The 23,271-nt window shown below is 54.4% G+C and overlaps 4 protein-coding genes across 9 annotated transcripts; 2 read left to right on the forward strand and 2 right to left on the reverse strand.

Annotated features, from left to right (window-relative positions):
• Positions 1-1,967: 1,967 nt before the first annotated feature.
• On the forward strand, positions 1,968-4,774 carry PSME1 (proteasome activator subunit 1). The gene is made up of 11 exons (XM_082620159.1): positions 1,968-2,218; positions 2,807-2,839; positions 2,989-3,051; positions 3,169-3,279; positions 3,364-3,409; positions 3,525-3,622; positions 3,862-3,930; positions 4,013-4,080; positions 4,169-4,223; positions 4,299-4,385; positions 4,559-4,774. The coding sequence occupies exons 1-11, from the start codon at positions 2,180-2,182 to the stop codon at positions 4,637-4,639; spliced, it is 750 nt and encodes a 249-aa protein (XP_082476285.1). The 5' UTR covers positions 1,968-2,179; the 3' UTR covers positions 4,640-4,774.
• On the reverse strand, positions 4,770-7,073 carry EMC9 (ER membrane protein complex subunit 9). 2 transcript variants are annotated; one of them, XM_082620161.1, is made up of 6 exons: positions 6,991-7,073; positions 6,710-6,752; positions 6,492-6,568; positions 5,349-5,418; positions 5,164-5,258; positions 4,770-5,008 (listed from the first exon to the last, which is right to left on the reverse strand). In XM_082620161.1, the coding sequence occupies exons 2-6, from the start codon at positions 6,731-6,733 to the stop codon at positions 4,828-4,830; spliced, it is 447 nt and encodes a 148-aa protein (XP_082476287.1). In that variant the 5' UTR covers positions 6,734-6,752; positions 6,991-7,073; the 3' UTR covers positions 4,770-4,827. The 2 variants fall into 2 exon arrangements, with proteins under 2 accessions (XP_082476287.1, XP_082476286.1); XM_082620160.1 differs by lacking the exon at positions 6,991-7,073 and having other exon boundaries at positions 6,710-6,952.
• A 1,112-nt stretch (positions 7,074-8,185) lies between these two features.
• On the reverse strand, positions 8,186-11,529 carry PSME2 (proteasome activator subunit 2). Of its 2 annotated transcripts, XM_082618846.1 has the most exons (11): positions 11,383-11,529; positions 11,041-11,073; positions 10,541-10,603; positions 10,210-10,296; positions 10,077-10,107; positions 9,893-9,990; positions 9,235-9,303; positions 9,010-9,077; positions 8,791-8,845; positions 8,404-8,490; positions 8,186-8,313 (listed from the first exon to the last, which is right to left on the reverse strand). In XM_082618846.1, exons 1-11 carry the CDS (start codon positions 11,428-11,430, stop codon positions 8,233-8,235), a joined length of 720 nt encoding a protein of 239 aa, XP_082474972.1. In that variant the 5' UTR covers positions 11,431-11,529; the 3' UTR covers positions 8,186-8,232. The 2 variants fall into 2 exon arrangements, with proteins under 2 accessions (XP_082474972.1, XP_082474973.1); XM_082618847.1 differs by lacking the exon at positions 8,791-8,845.
• Positions 11,530-12,288: 759 nt separating this feature from the next.
• On the forward strand, positions 12,289-23,099 carry RNF31 (ring finger protein 31). 4 transcript variants are annotated; one of them, XM_082619201.1, is made up of 21 exons: positions 12,289-12,689; positions 12,776-12,922; positions 13,073-13,228; positions 13,454-13,513; positions 13,617-13,692; positions 13,920-14,097; positions 14,572-14,959; positions 15,134-15,424; positions 15,685-15,933; positions 16,035-16,220; positions 16,332-16,538; positions 18,685-18,858; positions 18,942-19,040; positions 19,134-19,223; positions 20,608-20,722; positions 20,827-20,945; positions 21,108-21,332; positions 21,480-21,537; positions 22,253-22,349; positions 22,639-22,807; positions 22,915-23,099. In XM_082619201.1, the coding sequence occupies exons 1-21, from the start codon at positions 12,498-12,500 to the stop codon at positions 22,966-22,968; spliced, it is 3,330 nt and encodes a 1,109-aa protein (XP_082475327.1). In that variant the 5' UTR covers positions 12,289-12,497; the 3' UTR covers positions 22,969-23,099. The 4 variants fall into 4 exon arrangements, with proteins under 4 accessions (XP_082475327.1, XP_082475328.1, XP_082475330.1 ...); XM_082619202.1 differs by having other exon boundaries at positions 12,290-12,689; positions 21,219-21,332; XM_082619204.1 differs by having other exon boundaries at positions 12,290-12,689; positions 15,853-15,933; positions 21,219-21,332.
• Positions 23,100-23,271: the final 172 nt, after the last annotated feature.

Raw genomic sequence — 23,271 nt, forward strand, 5'->3', positions numbered from 1 at the left:
AAGAAATAAAGGCACTTTAGGCCTGGCTCTGGCTCCGCTCATCATTGGGCTGGCGGGACCTGCAAAGGGTGGGAAGGGTAAGAAGAGAGTGTGATGGTCGCCAGGTTTCCTCAGCCAGACCTTGCTGTCTCTGACCTTGAATGTCCTGTGCTTGGTCGCTATCCCTCCTGTTCTTTCAGTCTCCTAGTCCCTGCAGACATCAAGCTCTTTGGGGCTCTGATGTCAAGGACTGGCACTGCCAGGTCAAGTAGCAGTGCCCTTAGGTATGGGTGGCATTCCCACTGAGCAGATGCTCCATCTCCAGCCTGGTTGATTTGTTTTCCCTGCCTCCAACACTGAATCCCCCTCTGCCATCCTCAGGGGCCTGCCTATCTGGGCACCCTACTCACGGACGCTTCCTACCCTGTCTTCCCGTAGGGGGTCTATATGTGCTCATTTACTTAAAAGATGTTCATTAAGCCAAGCATAGTTCCTTGCCATGTGAATAAGAAAGACAAGGTTTCTGCTGTTTGGGGGCCCATGGGTTACTACTGCCTGATGATAAACTCACAAATAATAATAGCAAACACTTGTGCTTACTGTGTGTTGGACACTGTTCTAAGTGTCTATAAATTCACATATTTAGCCCTCACAACAACAACACTATGAGCTAGGGCTGGTAGTGTTCCCATTGTACACTTGTGAAAATGGAGGCACAGAGTTTAAGTAACTTTTTCACAACTAGTAAATATCGGAGCCAGAATTATTAACCTAGGCAGTATGGGTCTGCTGTCTGTGTTCTAAGTCAGGGATCAGCAAACAACAGCCCTCCTGTGGCCAGTGTTTGGCCTGAGAGCTAAGAAATGGTTTTACATTTTTTAATGCTTGAAAAATATCAAAGAAGAATATTTCATGACAGGTGAACATTACATGAAATTCAAATGCCAGTGTCCATAAATAAAGTTTTATGGGAACTAGCCACGCTAATCCATTTAACTGTTTACCTGCTACAATGGCAGAGTTGAGTAGTTCCTACTGGCACTACAAAGTCTAAAATACTTACTATCTGGCCTTTTATGGAAAAGGTTTGCCAGCCCCTGGTCTAAACCACACTATCCCCAAAAAATAAACTGACTAATATCAGAGAGAGAGCGCTATGAAGGTACTAAAACAGGCTGCTTTCTAATAGACTTGGAAGGAGTTACTTTATAAGGAAGATAGAGTTCTCTCTGAAGAAGTGACATTTAAGCTGAGAACGGAATGACATCCTGAGGCAGGGGACCGGGTGTGTCAGGCAAAGGGATTAGCAAGGACAAAGGCCCTGAGGCAGGAATGAACACGTTGCAAACAGGTTTGAGAAACAGCTGGAAAGTCCAGGTATTTATAACTGAAATGAAGAGGGAGAAAGCAGTGGAAAGTGAAGTTGAAGGGGAACAGGTGCCAGACAAGCCTTTTGGGCCAGGAAAGTCCTTTGGATTTCATCCTAAGGTCAACAGGAAGCTGAGAAAGTTTTAAGCAAGAGCAAGGTGGAATCCTGCTGCTGTGTGGAGAGTGGGTTACAGAGGAATGGAGCCCACAAGGGTCATAAGAGAGCTGACCCTCTCTTATGACCCTCTGAAGGGGCGATGCCAGAGTCTGAATGTCACTGAGCCAGACGATGCCTGTGGAGCCAGAAGTCCCCGCTGTTAGGGGAAAGGAAGGGAGGCCAGGTCTTGCTCCAGCACCGAGAAAAAAAGGAGGAGAGCCAGATAAGGCTAATCACTGTCCCAGGACGAGCAGAGAAAGAAGAGAGCCAGAGGGCTGTCAGGAGGCAGGGAGATGGGAGGCGGGGAGTTTAGAGGTGGACACTGGTCTTGGGGCCGGGGAGGCGGGGGCGTAGAAGGCAGGGCGGGGAGGGAGGAGGTGGGGTGGGCGGAGTCGGTAGGCGGGGAGTCGAAAGACTGGCAGCGGTGGGGAGGGCGGGGAGGGCGGGGCGGCGGGGCGCTGGAAACGCGCCTTTCGGGCTCTAGGGGGAGGCCGCGGCTGGGCTGCCTCCCTGAGCCCCTCCGCTCCTCGCCTTTCTCTGGTCTGTCCCCGCCTCCTCCAGTGCCTCCACTCCCACTACCCAGGAGGGCAGTGCGGGGAGCGAGTGTTGCTTTCGCTTTCCCTTCCCCGTGCCCACTCCTCACTCCGCGTGCGGCCCGAGGCCGCCGCCCCGGCCATGGCCACGCTCAGGGTCCTGCCCGAAGCCCAAGCCAAGGTGAGCGCTGCGGGTTCGAGGAAGGGCCCATCAGGGAGGCGTGGCTCCGAGAGGCTGAGGGCGTCTGTGACCCGCTCCCACCCAGCCCCCCGACTCGAGTCGGGGTCAGTCATCCGAACCCTCGTGAGCCTCCGTGCCCAGAGCACCTGAGCCCGGGGAGCCCGGCCAGGTCTGCCTGCCGGGAGAGAGAGGCGAGGCGGCCGAGGTTCGGCGGGGTGAGGTGAAGCGGAGCGCTGGCGTGGAGGGGAAGTACGCTGGCCCCGGGCCCAGGCCCACACACAGACGGGGAGCGGACCCTGCCCGGCCACCACAGGAGGCCCCGGGGCCCGCTCCACAGGGCACTCCGCCCCTTCCCCAGTCGCAGCGGCTCTCTTACATCCCTCCTCCCACAGCCCAGGAGACACTAGGGATCTGTTTCCGCTTGAACCCTTCGCCCTTCACCTCCAGGAATGTTCTCATTTCCCAAATCCCGCCCCACCTGGGTCCACTCCACCCTTCTTCCCCAAGTCAGACCCTACACAACCCTAAGTGTCCTTGAACAGACTGGCCATAAAGCCAGTTGTCTGAAGGGCTGTCTGTGTCCCACAGGTGGATGTGTTCCGTGAAGACCTATGTACTAAGGTAAGACCTGACCCGTCATCACCCCACCCCTCCCTACCCAATCCCACTGCTCAGCCCTTCCTTGCTGGGCAGTGGCAGCCTTGCTTCACTGCCTAGGAGGGGCATGTGATTCTGACCGCCATCCTCCCCTACCCTTACCCTACACACAGACAGAGAACCTGCTCGGGAGCTATTTCCCCAAGAAGATTTCTGAGTTGGATGCATTTTTAAAGGTACTGGGGCTGGGCAGGGAGTAGAGAGTAGAGGCCAAAGGGAGAGCCTGCTGGGCCATGAGAGTGAGGAGGTGAGAGCCCTCCCCTGCCTCCAGCCCTTCTCCCCCCCTGCACCAGGAGCCAGCTCTCAATGAAGCCAACCTGAGCAATCTGAAGGCCCCGCTGGACATCCCAGTGCCTGATCCAGTCAAGGAGAAAGAGAAGGAGGAGCGGAAGAAACAACAGGAGGCAAGTTGGCAAGAGCTGGAAGGAGGGACCCATTACGGGGAAAATCAGCCTTAGGCCTGCCTAAGAGACCCCCTCTCCCTACAGAAGGAAGACAAGGATGAAAAGAAGAAAGGGGAAGATGAAGACAAAGGTATCACTATGGTGAAAGGGACTTGCCTCACCTCCCAGGAGCTCCTCCCTAAGGATGCCTTTTCCGTGCCCTGCACAGCCCCAGTCATGTGACTGACCCAGTGCCCACCTCCTAGGTCCTCCTTGTGGCCCAGTGAACTGCAATGAGAAGATCGTGGTCCTCCTGCAGCGCCTGAAGCCTGAGATCAAGGATGTCATTGAGAAGCTCAACCTGGTGAGCCCTCCCACTTCCACCCCCACCCTTTGTCCTCCTTCGTCCCTGCCAGTTGGGTATGGCACCTGCCAGGTCTTAGCAGGAGAGGGCACAGCAAGTGAAGCCAGAATTCCAGGCTCGGGGGTTCAGGACAAACGTGGCATACTTCCACCCACCATGGGCAGGGAAACAAAGGAGGACAGGAACCTGGGAATTGGGTTGGGGGCTGATGGGGTTTCAACGTCGTTCCCTCCTCCCAGGTCACCACCTGGTTGCAACTGCAGATACCTCGGATTGAGGATGGGAACAATTTTGGAGTGGCTGTCCAGGTGAGGACACTGCCCCACTCCTCTGCCCTCCTTATTTCTCCCGTCCATGCTGCTTTTCCACTTTCCCCCTTTCTTTCCCCAGGAGAAGGTGTTTGAACTGATGACCACCCTTCACACCAAGCTGGAAGGCTTCCACACTCAAATCTCCAAGTGAGTGATTGCCCACTGCTCTGCCTTTGGCTGGGACTGAGGCCTGTGCTCCCTCCTCCCCCTACTCCAACCCTTCTACTTCCCACAGGTATTTCTCTGAGCGAGGTGATGCTGTGACCAAAGCGGCTAAGCAGCCCCACGTGGTAGGTGAGGCCCAGGTCAGGGTGCATGGGACGAGGGACACCTTTGAAGTCAGGCCTGACCCGAGTCTCCCACAGGGTGATTATCGGCAGCTGGTGCACGAACTGGATGAGGCAGAGTACCGGGATATCCGGCTGATGGTCATGGAGATCCGCAACGCTTATGTGAGGAGGCGAGGGCAGGAGTGGGCAGAGGCAGCTTTCCCAGGCCACCCACTCCCTGACCCTGCGGGCTGGGGGTGAAGGGTAACAAAGCTCGACCTCTCCACAAGGCTAGAAATGGGGCACAGAGCCACTGGGGACCTGTGGCTGACCCCTACTCCTCCCTGGTCCCATAGGCTGTGTTATATGACATCATTCTGAAGAACTTCGAGAAGCTCAAGAAGCCCAGGGGAGAAACAAAGGGAATGATCTATTGAGAGCCTCCTCTCATTCTGTGATGGGTCCAGCAGAGACCTTCCTCACTTTCACAGGAGATTCCAGACTTTCCCCACCTTCTGTCTGTTTTCTCCCTCACCTTGCCTCCCAGGCACAATAAATACATAGTCATACCATCCAACAGCCCAAGTCTCTTTATTGCATCCTGAGCCTCCCCTTTGGCCCTGGCTCAGGTGTTTCCATTTGTGGGACCAACCCACTGGGTGATTTGGGCGTTGAGCTGCTGGTTGGTCCAATCCTCCCGGATGTCGTCAAGGTGGCAGTCAAAGTCCACAAGGTGCTGGTGGGCCCGGCCCTCTAGTAATGCTCCCACCATCTGCCGGGACTGTTCCCAGTCCCTCCACATCACTCTGAAATAACAACCCCCATGGAGGTCAAACTCAGCAGGCAGAGGGGCCAGACACTTGGCAGAGGTTAGCTTCTAAAGAAGGACGCTTAGGGCAGAACCAACAACAGAGGAGAGCTGTGGGCTTCCAAGAAGAGGTGGAGGGAGTGGGGCACTCACAGGTTCTTGTCCTTGGGGACCCAGCAGAGACCATGGCTCTCCAGGACAATAACTGGGGGCACGTGAGGCTGTGGCACCAGTTTCTGATTATCCAACTGTGTGGACAAGGAAGGGCAGGTGAGGGTTTCGAGGATTCCCCCTTCCTACTTTCTTTCCAACTCCCCACTCTGAAACCCAAGCCTCACCATAATAAGTACTGCATCAGGGAAGAATTCTGCAATCCGCCCAGCGATTTTCAAGGCCAAGGGCCCAGGGCTGTGTAGAAGGAAGATCAGAGTTGTGAAGTGCCTCCTGTGGGCAGACCCCGTCCATCTGAGGTGGGCTTCCCAGGGCCCAAAGACGTGGAGGCAGTGACGGGCTTTCCCTGTAGTTGGCCTGGGGGCATCAGGCCTGCCTGACTGCTTTGTGCAAGACTTACGCTTGAGCGCTGTGGGAAACTGGTGCTCAGACACTGCTGGTGAGAGTGGAAATCTAAGGTGGTCTTTTTGGAGAGTAATTTGGCATAACCATCCAGATTTATATTGTATGTTAACCCAGAAACCCTACTAGCGAAGAATTTACTGTAATAATAGGACAATGTCTGTAATAACAAAAAAATTGAAACCTCAATGTTTAAGGCACTAAATAAATTATGGTACATCCATGTTCATACTGTATAGCTGATAGGGTAAGGTAGATATTAGTGTAGGGATGGAAAGATGTCAGGTATTTATTAAGGAGACAAAAGCAAATTACAAAACAGTATAATTTGCTCCAAATACGTGACTACTGTATAAGTAGATAATTTTTTCTGTATACGGTTGACCCTTGAACAATGAGGGGGCTAGGGGCCACAGAGCCTCCCGCAGTTGAAAATCTGCAGGTAACTTTACAGTGGGCCCTCCCTATTCCGGATTCCGCATCGGGATTCAACCAACCTCGGATCCTGTAGTACTGGAGTACCTATTCAGTGAAAAAATTTCGCCTATTTGTGGCCCCAGGTAGTTGAAACCCGTGTTGCTAAACGGTGAACTGTATATATAAAAAGAAACTTCCTTTTTTTAGAAGCTGCTGGTTGGGCTTCCTTTGTGTTTTCAGCACTTGGGGGGCATCTCAGTTACAGCAGGTGTCAGCCTGTTATTGTCCTTCCCACCCCACCGCAGCTCCTCGAGGAAAATAACATTTCTTTATATTTTCTCACTGCCTACCTAGCCTAGTAGGTACCTTAGCTCTACAGTGGCTAAGCCTTGGATGGATGAAGGAAAGCTGGAAGGAATGACCAAGAGGGGCTCTCTTGACATCCCCCACCCCATAACCCTTAGCCCTCTGCCTCTGGCTTCCCCACTCACCTCTGGTCGTCCAAAGCTGCATTGGCATGGTAGTACCCTGCCACTACCAGCCCGGCCTGCGCGCCCCACACATCCACCTGCCATGGGAAAGCGCCATCAGTAACTAAATCGTGCCGCCCGCCCTATGGGTGCGCACTACTGCCAAGAGGCCAGGGATGGCCTTGGGCTAGGGGTGTTGGGGGGTTTCGCGGTGGTCGGTGGGCGTCCAGCGGCGGCACCTGGTTGAGGGCGACCTCCAGCATGACAGACAAGGCCAGGTGGCTGTGGAACAGGGGCACACAGTCGGTGAGGCACAGGCATTCTCTCGACCGCGGCGCTGGCGCCAGCAATAGCCCGTTGACAGCGGCGTGCGGGTAACGGGCGGCGTGCAGGCACATCTTCACGTAGGCCCTGGCCGAGATCTCCACCTCCCCCATGGCGAGCGGGGCCCCAGCTCGCGTCCGCGAAGCCCCCTCCAGCGCCCCCAAGCCCTCCTGGGCCCTTCCCCGTGCCCCCTCACTTAGGTTCGACGGTGACGCTGACTTGACTCGAAGGCAGCCCGCCGGCTCCGGCCGACCTCAGCCCGGCGCCCGACCCCCGGCCCCCACCCGCCCCGGAATGCAGGCGGCCGGGATTGCATGTTGCAGCACAGAGCTCCGCCTCCCCCGCCCCCAAGCGGCGGCAGCAGAGATGCGCCTGCCTTGGGGACACATAACCAGGGTTCCAAGTCGGACCGGCTTCTGGAGTCCCGCCCACGTGGTGCTCTTTGATAGGCTTAGAGGGTCTCGTTTTGCCAAATCAACATCCAACATTGTCCCGCCTTTGACTGTAAAGAAAGCTACCCGCACGCTGATTGGCTAGGCTACCCCACTTCGGCTCTTGATTGCAAGATGGCTGCGTCTGTTACCTCTGCCTCCCGCCCCTACAGGCCCCGCTGAGCCACCTGGGTGGAGCCCGCGCCCCTCATCTGGTGTCTTCCCGAGCCGCGGAGCTTCGAATGTCGGTACGCAGCGGACAGCTTGGCTCCAACTATGGAATGAGTGGATTTGTACTCTAGAGCGGCTTTGCCACTTACTAATAAGCCGTGCCACTTTTGCAACTACAGGTTATCTGGCCCTTGCTTTCCTCAATGTAATGACTGCAGAAATAAAGATGGCATTGGCTGAAGGAGGAGGGTAAAGGTCATAAAGAATTTTATTGAACCATCCTTCCCATAATGTCTTGTAGTATAATTTCCTTCGCCTTAATGCCTTGGGAGCGTTTTTGCCCCTCCCAGCCCTTGAGAAGCAGTCCAACCATTTACCCATAATTTTCCCAGTGAAATCTCATTCTCCCTCCAGGTTTGCTCTGAAGAAAGGGTTGTGCCTTTCTTCATTCCCTGACCTCAGCCTCAGAGCTTTCCCCCAGTCTGTCCAAAGCCTGATTATTCCTATAAGGGCTCTGCCCAGATGCCATGTCTTCCAGGAAGCACTCATGACACCTCCAGATGGAAATAATCTTGTGAAATTCCCAAATACAGGTTATTTTCATGGCTGTCATGGCATGTAACAGTTCCCACCCTGTTCTTTAGGATGACTTCCTAAGAACAGGATGGACCTTTAATTCATCTTCATCTTCCTGGCACCCCTCCCTTTCTCATCACCATATTCACATTTAATGTCGGGATATAGGTGACATTCAGTAAATGTTTTTGAATGAATGACACACACCAGAGGTTATCCACACAAAGTATAGGTCATTTATTTCCCTTCTAACCCTGGGCTCAGTACATAGATGGCTTCTCTTCACCCTTTGGGTTGACAATTTTCTCCAGGTTGCTGCTTATAATATGGTAAAGCTCAGCCTGGAAGAAGGCGAGAGGTCAACAGTCAGGTTCTTGGCCTTTCCTCTGTCCCCCTCATCCACCTCCCTTAGGGGCTTACTCCACACTCACATAGAAGGTCCTGAGGTCCAGCACCATGGCCCTGAGGTCTCCATAGGCTGCCTCATCTCGCTCGTGCACCAGGGCCCGGTAATCCATCTGGGATGTGGAAGGCAAAGCTGAGTCAGCCCCATGGGAGGTTGGGACATTAGTCTGGTTTCCTCATACAAGGAATAGGTAACTTGAGGAATGAGCCCCTTCTCAGCCAAGAAGTGGGATCCCAGAGGATCAAACAGAAAGGAGTCAAGGTTTTTGAAGCCTAAATCAGTTTTCCTGGGCTTAATATTCTCCACATTGGGAAGGTCACAAATGAGACAAAGAGGACCTCTATCCCCCACTTTCTCATCATCCCCCATCCCCAGCAGCCTCAGCTAAAAGGCTGGTGAACTGTCCACTTACTACATGGGTCTCCTTAGAGGCCTTGGCCACAGCATCCCCACGTTCTGAGAAGTACCTGCCAGAAGCAAGCGGAGTAACCACAGGAATGGATGTTCAGAGAGAGGTACTCCCTCAGACCCTTCCCAAAGCCCCGCTTCATCCCGATAGGCATGCCCAGCTTTGGGAGTCCCAAAGAAATGTCCCTGCAGACCCCGGTGCTGGCCTTCCAGCTGCCCTCACTTGGAAATGGTTGTCTGGAAGGCTTCCACTTTGGTCTTGACTGCATTTACCCTCTCCAGCACCTTTTCCTGTGGTGACAAAAGAGTGGAAAGCAAAGACAACCCTTCTTCATCTCCTCCCTCCTTCACTCACCATCTCCCTCCTCCTCCCAGTTCCTGTCTAGCTCCTATCCCTTACTCCCCAAGTCTTTCCCTGCTGTCAGCATCCTCACACACCCTTTCTCACCTGGATTGCCACCCCAAAGTCATTTCCATCCTCAATTTTGGGGATGAGGTGCTGGATCCATGTGATCACCTACATTAAGAGATATCACGTAGCAATCATTCAACAAACCCTCTATTCTGATTACTGCTACTTCCTAATAATAGGTACATTTAACTGAGTACTTATTATATGGCAGGCACTGTGCTATGTATTATATACCTCATTTAATCTTCACAACAACCTTTCAAGGTATATATTCTTTTGTTTGTTTGTTTGTTTCAAGGTATATATTCTTATTGTACCCACTTAACAGATAAAAAACTGAGTCACAGAATGTCTAAGTTACTTACTTAAAGTAACCAGTTAGGTAAGTGATAGAGTCAGGATTTGAACGAAGGCAATCTCCCTCTAGGGCCCAAGCTCTTAAACCAACTCACTGTATCATAGCATCTGTGCTCTGTACCTGGTACAGCAGTGGGTTCTCAGGTTATAGAGGTAGATGCAGCACAGTCTGATTTGGGGATACCATTGTGATAGAGAACAAAAGGTATCTAAACCCAAGGCACAGAAGGAAGCTTCCTATTTGGGGAATAGTTTCCTAAATGAAGGAATTGAATCTCTGAAGGAGACCAGGGCCTGGCCTTTCTCGTTTTCTCTGTCCCCCAGTTCCCAGGCTTACCAGAATGCATTTTTCTTTGAGAGTCCAGACTTCTGGCTTAACCAGGGCAAGCAAGGCCAGGACCTTCTCATTCCCAGGGAGAAAGCCGCACTTAGGGACTGTGAGAAAGAGGGGACTTAGACCCTTTCTCATCCAGTAGTCAGTGTGCCATTTTCCTTTTCCTAGCCACCTCTTCCTCTCTTACCTTCTTTCTTCTCTTGCTTATCCGTTTCCATCTAAGGAAAAAAGGGGGAAAGTAGCTTTAGAAAAGTCATGCAGGTTGGAGGACCATCATTTACACTGGGTATAGCCCAAGCCCTACACCATGAGTGCCTCACCTCATCATCCTTGGGTGGAGGGTCTGGGATGGGGATGTCCAGCGGGGCCCGGAGAGAAGTCATGTCAGTCACGTTGAGGGAGTCCTCCTGCACAGAGCTCACTGTCAGGGGCTGCCCAGCCTCTTCCCCTCATCCTGAGTCAGAGCCTTCCCTCCACACATCCCACCCACCCTCTGCCTCCCAACCTAGGCTCAGGCCTCACACTATCCTAATGTTCCCAGTCCACCATTTGCGACTGTTCTCTGCATTCGGAGCCCAGTTGTTAGCTAGAGAGGGTGGATGGAGAGGAGAGAGGCCATGGGATGGGGCAGGAGGGGTCCACACTACTCACTTGCAAGAGCTGATTCAGGTATATGATTTTCTGAGGTAAGAATCTGTAGAGGAATTCCTCAGCCTGTGGGTTACATTGCAAGGGTCGGAATCACAGAAGACGTTCAGTGAGATGTCTGAGAAGTGGGACTGGAAGGGCCCTTGGAAATCATTGACTCCAGTACTTATAAATGAGGGAACTGAAGCCCTGAAAATTGAAGGGAATTCCCCAAGCTGGGACGCAGCAGAACCAAGGTTAGAACTGTGGTATTCCTGCTTTGGGGCCATGGCTTTTCCCTCCACACCAAAAGAGGGCAGAGGAAGAGGTGGCAGCGCAGAAGGTATTAAGAGGGGTACAGATAAAAGTAGAGATCAATAACTAAGAGCTTATCTTGGGTGGAGGCTTAATAAGTGAAGTAGGGCGCGGGTGGAGGGTGGGTTTGGGGATCAGTCTGAGAAGTTGCAACCCTCAAGTATTGGCCTAAGATTCTGGGTCAAATCGCCTGAATCCAAAAGACTTACCTCCTGGAAAAGATCTTGCCTGAAGACATCCACCTGCACAGAGAGAGGTACCCGGATGTTGGTTAAGGGTCTCAGTTGTCCAGAGTAAGATCCCACCCCCAATAGGATGCCCTCCAACTTGGCTCAGTCCTTTCCCACCACAAGCCAGATTTCCCTGGAAGCCCATGCTCAGTGCATAGATTGTCCGGAGGGCAGGAATCTGGTAATCCCCGGGCAGAAGTGAAAGCACTTAGAGAGGTTGGGAGATTTCTCTGGCACGGCCTTGGTCCCTCGGAGCACCCAGTTTGGCCTCCATTTAGGAGGGCTCCTCGGCGCCTTCCTGGCCTCCCGGTCCCCCGTTACCTGTTTGCGGGCTTCCCCGCTCAGGCGCACCCCACAAGGCTTGGCCATGCTGCTCCAGTTGCTGCTAGGTCTCCGGTCTCCCTGTTCGCCGCCTGGGCTTTCGCTTTCACTTCGCACGTCCAGGCCCGCCCCCCTCAGCCCCACCCCCTTCCTTCTTTTCCCCCTCCCCCTGGAAGGCCTACTGTAGGGAGCCCCTCTGCCATTCTCGGCCTGTGAGACTAGAAGAGGCGGTGCTGACTCGGTCACAAACCCAGGGGCTGTCCGGGGGAGGGGCTAGGAAAAGTGGGACCTGCGGAGATTGAACAGGGGCTGTCCCTTGGGGAAGGGGAGGGGCTTAGAGAGAGGGGGAAAGAACCGTCCAGGGACAGTCAGGGTTGGGGTGAGAAGGGTGGGAGAGTGGGAAAGGGGGTGCTAAATGGTGGGGCTCCCCCAGGAAGGCTTGACTACGGGGAAGGGCCAGAGAGGGATCAGAGTGGGCGGGAGAAGTAGTAGGAGGGAGAAGGGACAGAGGATAGGAAGGGAGAAGGCGCGGGGGCTTCCTCCCGGAGGGCGCCCTATCTTCAAGACTGACTGGAGAAGGGGCTTGAGTGGGGTTCAGGCCGGCCAGAGTTGAGTCCCCAGCTGAGTGGGATTTCCCCTGTGGGGTCCCGGATAGAGAGGAGGGCTTTGAGGGGAATAAAGTAACCCCGCGCCGGGGTCTATCCGGAGAGAGGGGGGACCAGCCTGGACCAAGGAGGGGAAGAGCGCCAGAACAGGGTTTGCAGCCTAGGCGCTCTGGGGGAGGAGCCATGGATTATTTATCATTATCATTGGCTGGGACCCTGGGCCACGCCCCCCGATTTCTTGGCCTCCGCCCTTCCTCCAGCTTAGACCCCGCCCCTTCCCCTGAATCTGGGTCGCAGTCCCGCCCTCTTTCCTAGTACTTCCTGTTCCCGCTAACCCTGGCGTTGGGCCCGGGGCCGAAGAGTGACCGTGCCCTGAGTGACCCGGGGCGTCCGAGCCGACCGGGTCGGGCCGCGAAGCCAGACCCCAGGCGCTCCTGGCGGCGCCCGGGCCGCGCACAGCCTGCGCCGGGTCCCGTCGGGCAGCGGGCTGGGGCTGACTCCTGTCTCAGGATGCCGGGGGAGGAGGAGGAGCGGGCCTTCCTGGCGGCCCGCGAGGAGCTGGCGAGCGCCCTGAGGAGGGATTCCGGGCAGGCGTTTTCGCTGGAGCAGCTCCGGCCGCTACTGGTCACCTCTCTGCCGCCAGCAGCCCGCTACCTGCAGCTGGATGCTGCACGCCTGATCCGCTGCAACGCTCATGGGGAGGTGAGGCCCGGCCGGGGTTGGGAGGAGGACAGAGGACCTGAGTCCGGGCCGGGGCTCACAGCTCTCTGCTCTCTGACTGCTCCCAGCCCCACAACTACCTCAACACCCTCTCCACGGCCCTGAACATCCTGGAGAAATATGGCCGCAACCTCCTCAGCCCTCAGCGGCCCCGGTACTGGCGCGGGGTCAAGTTTAATAACCCTGTCTTTCGCAGTACAGTGGATGCTGTTCAGGTGAAGCCCCTGGGCCCCTAATGGGAGAAGGGAACTTAGCCTGGGCTGGGGGTTGACTAGAAAGGGCCTGAGGCTGTGCTGAATGGGTTGAGGTCCAGCCCTATTGGGAAGGGGACCTGCTGGGCGGTGACTGGTTTGAATGTGTGGCAGGGGGGCCGGGAAGTTCTGCGATTGTATGGCTACACAGAGGAGCAGCCAGATGGGTTGAGCTTCCCCGAGGGCCAGAAGGAGCCGGATGAGCGACAAGTTGCTACAGTCACACTGGAAGTACTGCTGCTTCGGACAGAGCTCAGCCTGCTGCTACAGGTGAGGTATCTCTAGTCCTGAGGACTTAAGCATCAGGGCTGGGAATCCCAGCCTAACAACAAAGCGAGTGTGGGGACTCCCATGCTGCTGAACCATAGGCATAGTCCCCACAGTAATTTAGGATCTCTGTGTACTTTTCACCCTGTGAACGTTGGGGGACCAGGGCTTTGAGGGAGGGCCTTGTTCCAGGGCTCTAGGTGGGAACTCTTCTTATCTTGTTTGCAGAATACTCATCCAGAACCACAAGCACTGGAGCAGCTGCTGAAAGACAAGGTTGAAGATGATGTAAGGAAGGCAGGAATGGGGCTCTGGGGCCTGGCGAACAAAGGGGACCTGTTGTGGGCCTCTGTCCCCAAGCCCTTGTTCATTCCCTGTCCTTTTTCCTCAGCTACTGCAGCTCTCAGAGTTTGCCCCCTTACTGAGGGAGATTGCTCCTGGCCCCCTCACCACACCCTCTGCCCCAGGTATTATTGTCCTGTATTGAGGGGTGGGAGTGTTCGTAGATCATACTGATGGAAATTTCCTCTGTTTTCTTGGTTATTTTCCTTTCTTTTTAAAAAGAGATTAAAATGGTTTCCTTGGGTTGAAAAGATATGCTGAAAAGTTGTCTGTGATTTGTCCTCCTCCACAGCAGATTCAAATGTAACCTGGTCTTTTTTAGAAAGATGTTCTATTTTTTCCTGTTCTCCAGCCTCCATTCCTGGTCCCTGCTTCCTCTGTGGTTCTGCCCCAGGCACATTGCACTGCTCAGCTTGTAAACAGGCCTTGTGCCCAACTTGTGATCGCCTCTTCCATGGACACCCAGACCGTGCACATCACCTCCGCCAGACCCTGCCTCTGGCCCCCCAGGCCACCCACCTGACCCCCAGGTGAGAGGCCTTTTTCTCCTGAGTGGGAGCAAAATTGAGAGAACTTAAAATTATTTGAGTATCTACTATGTGCTGGATCTGTGCTAAAGACTGTCTCATAGAGAGCAAGCAGCCAGTTACTGCCCTACAGGAGATCATAGATACACATATCAAGCAAGTAGCAGTCATAGCAAAATAGATTATTTGGGTGTGCAGATAGGTAGTAGGAGGATGCAGCTTAGTCAGAAGGATCAGCTCAATCAGTTGGTAGTATTTTAAGCACCTAATAGGGGTCAGGCCCTATGTTAGGGATATTTACCAGCCAGATACGGACTTTAAGCTGTCATTTAAATGTTGAACAGGCTATGGGTATAGCAGTGTTCCAGACATGTGCAAAGGCCAGAGCCATGTGTTGTCTTGCAGGGAATGAGGGATGCCCATGGGTAAGGGTCCCAGGCACCCCCTCAGCAGGCCGTGTCTGCTTTTCCATTACAGCTTACCTGCCTCAGCTGCACCACAGCCTCAGTCAACCTCCCTGCTGGCCCTGGGAGACAGCTCTCTTTCTTCCCCTGATCCTGCAAGTGCCCGTCTTCCCTGGCACTGTTCTGCCTGCGCCATGCTGAATGAACCTTCGGCAGTACTCTGTGTGGCCTGTGATCGGCCCCGAGGCTGTAAAGGGTTGGGGCTGGGGATTGAGGGTCCCCAAGGAGCTGGGGGCCTACAACCTGAGCTTGCACGGGGTCACTGGGCCTGCCAGAGCTGCACCTTTGAGAATAAGGCTGCGGTTGTGCTGTGTGCCATATGTGAGCGACCTCGGCTGGCTCAGCCTCCCAGCTTGGTAGTGGATTCTCAGGATGCCGGCGTTTGCCTGCAGCCCCTTCAGGTAACCTGTTCCTGGCCTTCTCAGCTCTTTATTTGCACCTGTTACCACAGGCCATTCTCTACTTCTTCATCCCCTATTTTCATTCAGTTCCCGGGTATCTTCCCCCCAGCTTCCTATGTTTCCATCTTGAGCCTCAGCCAACCTCCAATGGGATAATTCTTTCTGCCTTCCCAGCAGGAGGACACTTTGCTCTCCTCTGCCCAGACTCCAGTGTGGTACTGTATTCACTGTACCTTCTGCAACTCAGGCCCTGGCTGGGTGTGTGCTGTGTGCAACCGGACCAGCAGCCCCATCCCAGTACAGCATATCCCCCAGCCCCTTGCCAGCTCTTTGGAAGAGCGACTCCCTGAACCAGGGCCTTCACGACGCCTCAGTGCCCCCGTGGCCAGTTCCTGTGGGGACCTTGAGAAGCAGCGCCAAGACAAGATGCGGGAGGAAGGTCTCCAGCTAGTGCTCAAGATCCGGGTGAGGACTTGGGCCTGGGATAAGCTTGTGGGGGAAGGGAGAGGCTGCAGTTGATTGATGCAAGTTCTCAAAACCTGTCATTGTTAGCAGCAGCTGCCTCTTATTGAACCCTTCCCCCACGGCAGGTATCATGCTGTGGTGTCCTGCTCACGTGATCCATGATCTGAGCTCAAGCACTGTCAGCATTTTGGTTCGGGCTAAGGGTGGGTGGAGTGTGCCCTTCCTGATGGGCGCTCTGTCTGGGCGGGACCGTGCCTTAGGAAGGGGAAGCCGGAGGCGCCTGTCCAGAGGAGGTCTTCTCAGCTCTGCAGTACTCGGGCACCGAGGTGCCCTTGCAGTGGCTGCGCTCAGAGCTGCCCTACGTGCTGGAGATGGTGGCTGAGCTGGCTGGACAGCAGGACCCGAGGCTGGGTGCCTTTTCCTGTCAGGAGGCCCGGAGTGCCTGGCTGGATCGTCACGGCAACCTGGATGAAGCTGTGAAAGAGTGTGTGCGGGCCCGGCGGAGGAAGGTAGCAGCAGCTGTGCTGGAGCGGGGTGCAGGATTGAGGGCTGTGGATCTCAGAGCCTCTCACGTTCTTCTTCACTCCTTCTCGCCCCTCCCAACTCACAGGTGCAGGAGCTCCGGTCCCTGGGCTTTGAGCCTGAGGAGGGGTCTCTTCAAGCCTTGTTCCAACACGGGGGTGACGTGGCACGAGCCCTCACTGAGCTACAGCGCCAGCGCCTAGAGCCCTTCCATCAGCGCCTCTGGGACAGTGGTCCTGAGCCCACCCCTTCCTGGGACGGGCCAGATAAGCAGGTGCTGGAAGGAGGTGAAGAGCCCACTTAGTAGGGCTGAGGGCAGGCTGAGGGGTAGGCTCTCTGCGGTCTGACAGCCACTTCTTCCCTCTCCACCTGAATCGCCTTGCAGAGCCTGGTCAGACGGCTTTTGGCAGTCCACGCACTCCCCAGCTGGGGCCGGGCAGAGCTGGCGCTGGCGCTACTGCAGGAAACACCCAGGAACTATGAGTTGGGGGACGTGGTAGAAGCTGTGAGGCAGAGCCAAGACCGAGCCTTCCTGCGCCGCTTGCTTGCCCAGGAGTGTGCCGTGTGCAGCTGGGCCCTGCCCCGCAACCGCGTAAGTCCCTCCCCACTGCCCCTGGCCTTAGAATTGCTCTGTTCCCTTTGAACCCTCACTCTACCCCAGCCCCTGTCTCTGATCTTGTCTTTTGCTCTGCAGTTGCCCATGTGCCCCTGAAGGCTTCTGGGAAGGGGAGGGCAGGAATAGGCCACCTCCCTCTCTTTTTTTAAATGTTCTATTATGGGAAATTTCGAACATGCAATAGTAGAGAAAACTGTGTAATGGATTCCACTCTCCGTCCCCCCACCATGTATTCATCATCAAGCTTCAGCCATTATTAATGTATGACCAATCTTTACTTCATCTACACATACATGGGATTTTTTTTTTTTTTTTTGGCGATACGCGGACCTCTCACTGTTGTGGCCTCTCCCGTTGCGGAGCACAGGCTCCGGACGCGCAGGCTCAGCGGCCATGGCTCACGGGCCCAGCCGCTCCGCGGCATGTGGGATCTTCCCGGACCGGGGCACGAACCCGTGTCCCCTGCATCGGCAGGCGGACTCCCAACCACTGTGCCATCAGGGAAGCCCCTACATAGGATTATTTTGAAGCAAATCTCAGATGTCAGATAGTTTATCTGTAATGTTTCAATATGTATCTCTAAAAGATAAAACTCTTTGAAAATATAACCACAAATACCACTGTCACACCAAAAAAATTACCATTCTTTAATGTAATCATCAAATACCCACTTGGTAGGAATAGGCCCCTCTTATCTCCTGAGCCCCTTCTGACTTACTCTAGGTCAGAAGTGGCAGTTCTTTGGCAAACTACAGCCCGGTTTAGTTAGGCTGGCTCTGTATGTTTTTTTGTTTTTACTCTTTACTTTAAAATAATGGTAGGGGCTTCCCTGGTGGCGCAGTGGTTGAGAGTCCGCTTGCCGATGCGGGGGACGCCGGTTCATGCCCCGGTCCGGGAAGATCCCACATGCCGCGGAGCGGCTGGGCCCGTGAGCCATGGCTGCTGAGCCTGTGCGTCCGGAGCCTGTGCTCCGCAACGGGAGAGGCCACAACAGTGAGAAGCCCGCGTACCGAAAAAAAAAAAAAAAATGTAGAGTCACAGCCAGTTATAAAAATAGTACAGAGTCCTGTGTGCTCTTTATCCACCTCCTCCCAATGGTGACATCTTGTATAATCATAGTGCAATATCAAGACCAAGAAATAGATATTGGTACAATGTTAGCTAGACCGCAGGCTTTGTTCATTTTGTGCATCAGTGTGTATGTGTGTAGTTGTATGCCATTTGATCCCACATGTAGATTCATGTAACCACCAACACAATCAAAATACCACAATGCAACCCCCTTGTGCTACCGCTTTATAGTTGTAACCTTCTTCCCCTCTTCCTGTCATATGGCAGCCACTAGTCTGTTCTCCATTGCTATAGTTTTGTCATTTCAAGGATGTTGTTTGTGTTTGCTTTTTTTTTGGCCACGCCACACAGCTTTCAGGATCTTAGTTCCCCAACCAGGGATTGAACCTGGGCCCTCGTCAGTGAAAGTAAGGAGTCCTACCCACTGGACCACCAGGGAATCCACACCCCCCCCCAAGCTTTTTTTTCCTTTTTATTTTATTTTTTTTATTATTATTTTTATTTATTTATTTATTTTTTTGTGGTACGTGGGCCTCTCACTGTTGTGGCCTCTCCCATTGCGGAGTACAGGCTCCGGACGCGCAGGCTCAGCGGCCATGGCCCACGGGCCCATCCGCTCCGCGGCATGTGGGATCTTCCCGGACCGGGGCACGAACCCGTGTCCCCTGCATCGGCAGGCGGACTCTCAACCACCGCGCCACCAGGGAAGCCCTTTTTCCTTTTTAAATTAACTTTTTAAAAAATTTTATTTTCTATTGGAGTATAGTTGATCTACAATGCTGTGTTAGTTTCAGGTGTACAGCAAAGTGATTCAGTTATTGTGTGTTTGCTTTTAATTGAATGTGGGTGCCTTTAGAGGGCATTCTTCCGTTTACCTTAGGTCTCACCATGGTCTGTTTTTTTCCATCTGAAGGTCTTCAGACATGTAGGTTTCCCGCCCAGTTGTTAATTAGACCTCAGTTTCATAGCAGACACCTGGCTACTGCCCCTTCCCCCGGCTGGCAACTGTAACTTCTTACCCCCTTTCCTCCCTTCCCTTCCCCTCCACCAGATGCAGGCTCTGACCTCCTGTGAGTGTACTATCTGTCCCGACTGCTTCCGCCAGCACTTCACCATTGCCTTGAAGGAGAAACACATCACAGACATGGTGTGCCCTGCCTGTGGCCGCCCCGACCTCACCGATGATGCGCAGCTGCTCAGCTACTTTTCCACCCTCGATATCCAGGTACTGCAGTCCCTAGGACCCAGGGTGCCCTGGGCTTTGAACAGGAGCCTTGCCCACCCGCCACTTCCACATCCTGTTCCCAGCTTCGAGAGAGCCTAGAGCCAGATGCCTATGCGCTGTTCCACAAGAAGCTGACTGAGGGTGTGCTCATGCGAGATCCCAAGTTCTTGTGGTGTGCCCAGGTCAGAGGCCTGCCCAGAGCTGCTGACCGGAGGGAGGGGTGGGGAGTGGTGCCTGGTCAGGCCTCAGGCAGCTTTATGCTCTTGCACCCACAGTGCTCCTTTGGCTTCATATACGAGCGTGAGCAGCTGGAGGCAACATGTCCCCAGTGTCACCAGACCTTCTGCGTGCGCTGTAAGCGCCAGGTGAGGCACATCCATCCTTTCGGAAATACCTGCTGAGCCACCGCAGGTACTGTTAGACGCAGGGTGTGCTGGAGAACAGAACAGACATGAGCTCTGGGCTCAAAGGGTTACAGGCTAGCCAGGGAGGGAGGGAGGAGGGATGAGGGAAGGGGAGAGAGCAGAATTGTACATCGCCATGAGTTCTATGAAGAAAACAAATAGAAAACAAACGGACTTACCTAGTACACAGGATCGAGAGGTTAGACAAGTCTTCTCTAAAATGGCTGGATTTAAGCTCAGACATGAAAGTTAAGAAGAAGCCAACTATGCAAAGAGTATTTGGGAGAGAAAGAACAACACATGGAAAGGCCAAAGTCAGAAAAAGTGTTGTGTGGCTGGAGCCTCAAGAGCAAGGGTGAGAGTGGCTGGCAGTCGGAGAGGAGCTAGCTGCCAGGTCAGGAGAGGCCGTGAGGCCAATCAAGCAAGGGATCGGCCTTTCATTCTAAGACTGAGCAAGGGGTGATGCTCTCTCATTTACCTTTAGAAAGTTTAATATTTGGTACGAAAAAGTTGCATCTGTCTTTTTTTTTTTTAACTTATTTTAATTAATTAATTAATTTATTTATTTATTGTTGGCTGTGTTGGGTCTTCGTTGCTGCGTGTAGGCTTTCTCTACTTGAGGCGAGCAGGGGCTACTCTTCGTTGCCATGTGTGGACTTCTCATCGTGGTGGTTTCTCTTGTTGCGGAGCATGGGCTCTAGGCACGTGGGCTTCAGTAGTTGTGGCGCATGGGCTCAGTAGTTGTGGCTCGCGGGCTCTAGAGCGCAGGCTCAGTAGTTGCGGCACACAGGCTTAGTTGCTCCGCGGCATGTGGGATCTTCCTGGACCAGGGCTTGAACCCATGTCCCCTGCATTGGCAGGCGGATTCTCAACCACTGCCACCAGGGAAGTCCCTGCATCTGTCATATAAAACACAATAATAAAATGAACACCTGCGACCCTACCCCCAAACCTCCAAGCTAGAACACTCCCAGTGCAGTTGGTTACACGTTCAAAGGCACGCTGGCTGCAAGGTGGAGGCTGAACCATAGGGGAGCAGGAGTGGAGGCATAGAGACTAGGAATCAAGACGAGACCTGACCTGGTCTGGAGTAAAGGTGGTCAGAGTAGGGATGAAGAAAAGGACAGGGTTGAGCTAGGCTTGGGTGGTGGAAACAAGACTTGCTGGTGAATGTTTCGGGTGTGAAGAGATGAGAGAACCAAGGCTGGCCCCTCGGTTTGGGATTTGAACAAATGGTGGATGGCAGTGCCATACACTAAGCCAGGGACCGCTGGATCTGAGTGGAGGGGCCAGCAAGAAGGGCCTGGGATAGAGCTTTCATGGGAAGCTTGTTTCCTTCTGGCAGTGGGAGGAGCAGCACCGAGGCCGGAGCTGTGAAGATTTCCAGAACTGGAAACGCACCAATGACCCGGAGTACCAGGCCCAGGGCTTGGCGATGTACCTCCAGGAAAATGGCATAGGTAAGGTTGCCTGTTTGCCCAGTAATCTCTCATTGCCAGCGGCTCTCTTCCTGAGGGCCTGAGGAGCAGTGGCAGCCCGAACCCTGACCTGCTGTCCCTTGCAGACTGCCCCAAGTGCAAGTTCTCGTACGCACTGGCCCGAGGAGGCTGCATGCACTTTCACTGCACCCAGTGCCGCCACCAGTTCTGCAGTGGCTGCTACAATGCCTTTTACGCCAAGAATGTGAGCCCAGAGAACGGGGATGGAAGGGCTAGCCGGGTGGGGCTGCCATGGGGAGTGAGGGAGTGAGGGGTGGAGGCCGTTAAGGAACAGCCCAGGGTAAGAGGAGAACAGTGGGGGGTAAAGCACCTCTCTCTGTCCTCTCTCCCCTTCTGCTTGCTCCAGACCCTCCAATGTCTCATCTCCCCCACCCCTACACCCCTCACGCAGGGGTTCCTGAGAGGCCAGGACCCCAACAGTCTCCAACTTCCCCTCTCCCATCTGGGTTTCCGCCAGAAATGTCCAGACCCTAACTGCAGGGTGAAGAAGTCCCTGCACGGCCACCACCCCCGTGACTGCCTCTTCTACCTGCGGGACTGGACGGCTCCTCGGCTCCAGAGGCTGCTTCAGGTCAGGGGCGACCAGCCTGGCTGGTTTGCCGGTCGCCCAGGAGAGGAGGCAGGGCACAGGGTGGCAGGAAGGGAAAGGCCTGGATGTCGAGAAACCCAGCAGGCTGGCATCAAGGGAAGCTAACGCCCATCCTTCTGCCCTCCTCAGGACAAGAACATCATGTTCAACACAGAGCCCCCAGCGGGGGCCCGGGCAGTGCCTGGAGGTGAGTGTCGGGCCTGGGAGAAGGCAAGAGGAGGGGCTGGGCTCCCCCTGTGTGATGGATGAAGGGGAGGCTTGGGCCTGGGGTGGGACCAGGACGCAGGGCCCATCCTGTGCTTGCTTGTTGTGCTCTTTGGTGACTCAGCCTCCCTAGGCTTGTTTCTTCCTCTGTAAAGTGGGGATCATATCCACCTTGCAGCCAAGCTGTTTTATGTAAGGCCACATTCAAGCGCCTGGCACCTCAATGCTAATTTTATTCTCCCATTCCCAAAGGATAGTGATTCATGAGTTAACTCAATGACTATTTAATTAAAGACTTACCAGTTGCACTGTTTTAGGTTCCATGAGGGCAACAGAAAGATGTTATATATGATTCTAATCTGCCCCACTTCTTACCATTTGTGTAGAGTAAGACCTTCACAGAATAAGCTAACTTCGCAAGAGCTAAATCACAACCAAAAGAGCTGTCTCAAGAGAGTATATGATTATGGGCCAGAAGTCAGCTTGGCTAAAAGCAGGGACAGCAAGGTCCCTGCTTCTGTGTCAGAAGTGGTCTGCACAGTGGCATCTCTGGCACAGCTGTTAGAGCAGGGGCTCCTGTCCTCAGTCCCCTCCCTAGAGGCTGCCTCCCGTGCCTCCATCCATATCCTAGTTCTCCTGGGCCTTTGTGGGCAGTGGCCCCCTCCGGACAAAGGGTCCCTTCCTTCCCTTACCCCTAGGTGGCTGCCGAGTGATGGAGCAGAAGGAAGTTCCCGACGGGTTCCGGGACGAAGCCTGCGGCAAGGAGACTCCTGCTGGCTATGCCGGCCTCTGCCAGTGAGTGCCAGGCAGGGCGTGGGGCACAGGAGCACTGGGGGTGTGCCTGAGCAGAAGAGTGGGTCTCTGCAAGCAGTAGGTCCTGCAAGAAGTGGGAGGGAGGGGCCTCTCTAGGCAAGGGCACAGAAAGGTGGTGTGCACAGGTTGGCAAGGGCCTACAAGAGCAACTGGCGAGGGGTGTCAGTCTTGTTCATCTGAGTATGCTAGTGCCCAGCACAGTGCTGGACACACTCAGTTGATATGAGTCAAACTTCAGAAGAACAAATATTCCACCCTCTCATCTCCCCAGGGCGCACTACAAAGAGTACCTGGTGAGCCTCATCAATGCCCACTCGCTGGACCCAGCCACCCTGTATGAGGTGGAGGAGCTGGAGACGGCTGCTGAGCGCTACCTGCATGTGCGCCCCCAGCCGCTGCCTGGGGAGGATGCCGCCACCTACCACGCCCGCTTGTTACAGGTAAAGCCTCCCCCAGCCTCACCTCTGACCCCACTCTCTAGAAGTCCCCTGTCCAGACTGTGTGTGAGCCCCGGGCTTCCAGTATCATCATCTTCTCTCTCCTACAGAAGCTGATAGAAGAGGTGCCCTTGGGACAGAGTATCCCCCGCAGGAGGAAGTAGCTGAGGGCAAGGGTCCCAATGAAGGTCCCGTGATCTGACTCCCCGGGAACACCTCCAGCACCAATAAAGAGGCATTTCCTTGCCCAGGCTTCTTGGTGGTCCTTCTTTCTTCCTGACCCCACCATCTGGGGGCACCAGGGAAAGGGGGGGTGAACAGAGCTTTGCTAAAGGCCCCCTGCAGCCTGCCACCTGACTCTCTGGACTCAGGCAGAAGGAATTGACACTGTGGGAGGCCAAGGGCAGCCCTCCCCATCCAGCCACCTGGCCTGGGCTCCCTCCTTCCCTGCCTCCTTTCTTTCTTTC

This window comes from Mesoplodon mirus, assembly GCF_964341445.2.
Source record: "Mesoplodon mirus genome assembly, chromosome: 4".
Taxonomy (NCBI): domain Eukaryota; kingdom Metazoa; phylum Chordata; class Mammalia; order Artiodactyla; family Ziphiidae; genus Mesoplodon; species Mesoplodon mirus.

Bases quoted from the DNA above. Each gene is read 5' to 3' on its own strand.
- PSME1 (XM_082620159.1), top strand. From the start codon at position 2,180: ATGGCCACGCTCAGGGTCCTGCCCGAAGCCCAAGCCAAG. The intron at 2,840-2,988 runs GTAAGACCTGAC...CCCTACACACAG, and splicing joins GTGAAGACCTATGTACTAAG to ACAGAGAACCTGCTCGGGAG. The intron at 3,931-4,012 runs GTGAGGACACTG...TTCTTTCCCCAG, and splicing joins ATTTTGGAGTGGCTGTCCAG to GAGAAGGTGTTTGAACTGAT.
- EMC9 (XM_082620160.1), bottom strand. From the start codon at position 6,907: ATGGGGGAGGTGGAGATCTCGGCCAGGGCCTACGTGAAGATGTGCCTG. The intron at 5,259-5,348 runs GTGAGGCTTGGG...TTGTCCACACAG, and splicing joins CTGATGCAGTACTTATTATG to TTGGATAATCAGAAACTGGT. The intron at 5,009-5,163 runs GTGAGTGCCCCA...TTGTTATTTCAG, and splicing joins GTCCCCAAGGACAAGAACCT to AGTGATGTGGAGGGACTGGG.
- PSME2 (XM_082618846.1), bottom strand. From the start codon at position 11,430: ATGGCCAAGCCTTGTGGGGTGCGCCTGAGCGGGGAAGCCCGCAAACAG. The intron at 11,074-11,382 runs GTAACGGGGGAC...CTCTCTGTGCAG, and splicing joins GCGGGGAAGCCCGCAAACAG to GTGGATGTCTTCAGGCAAGA. The intron at 10,297-10,540 runs GTGAGTAGTGTG...AGCTCTGTGCAG, and splicing joins ACCTGAATCAGCTCTTGCAA to GAGGACTCCCTCAACGTGAC.
- RNF31 (XM_082619201.1), top strand. From the start codon at position 12,498: ATGCCGGGGGAGGAGGAGGAGCGGGCCTTCCTGGCGGCCCGCGAGGAG. The intron at 13,229-13,453 runs GTGAGGTATCTC...TCTTGTTTGCAG, and splicing joins AGCTCAGCCTGCTGCTACAG to AATACTCATCCAGAACCACA. The intron at 14,960-15,133 runs GTAACCTGTTCC...CTGCCTTCCCAG, and splicing joins TTTGCCTGCAGCCCCTTCAG to CAGGAGGACACTTTGCTCTC.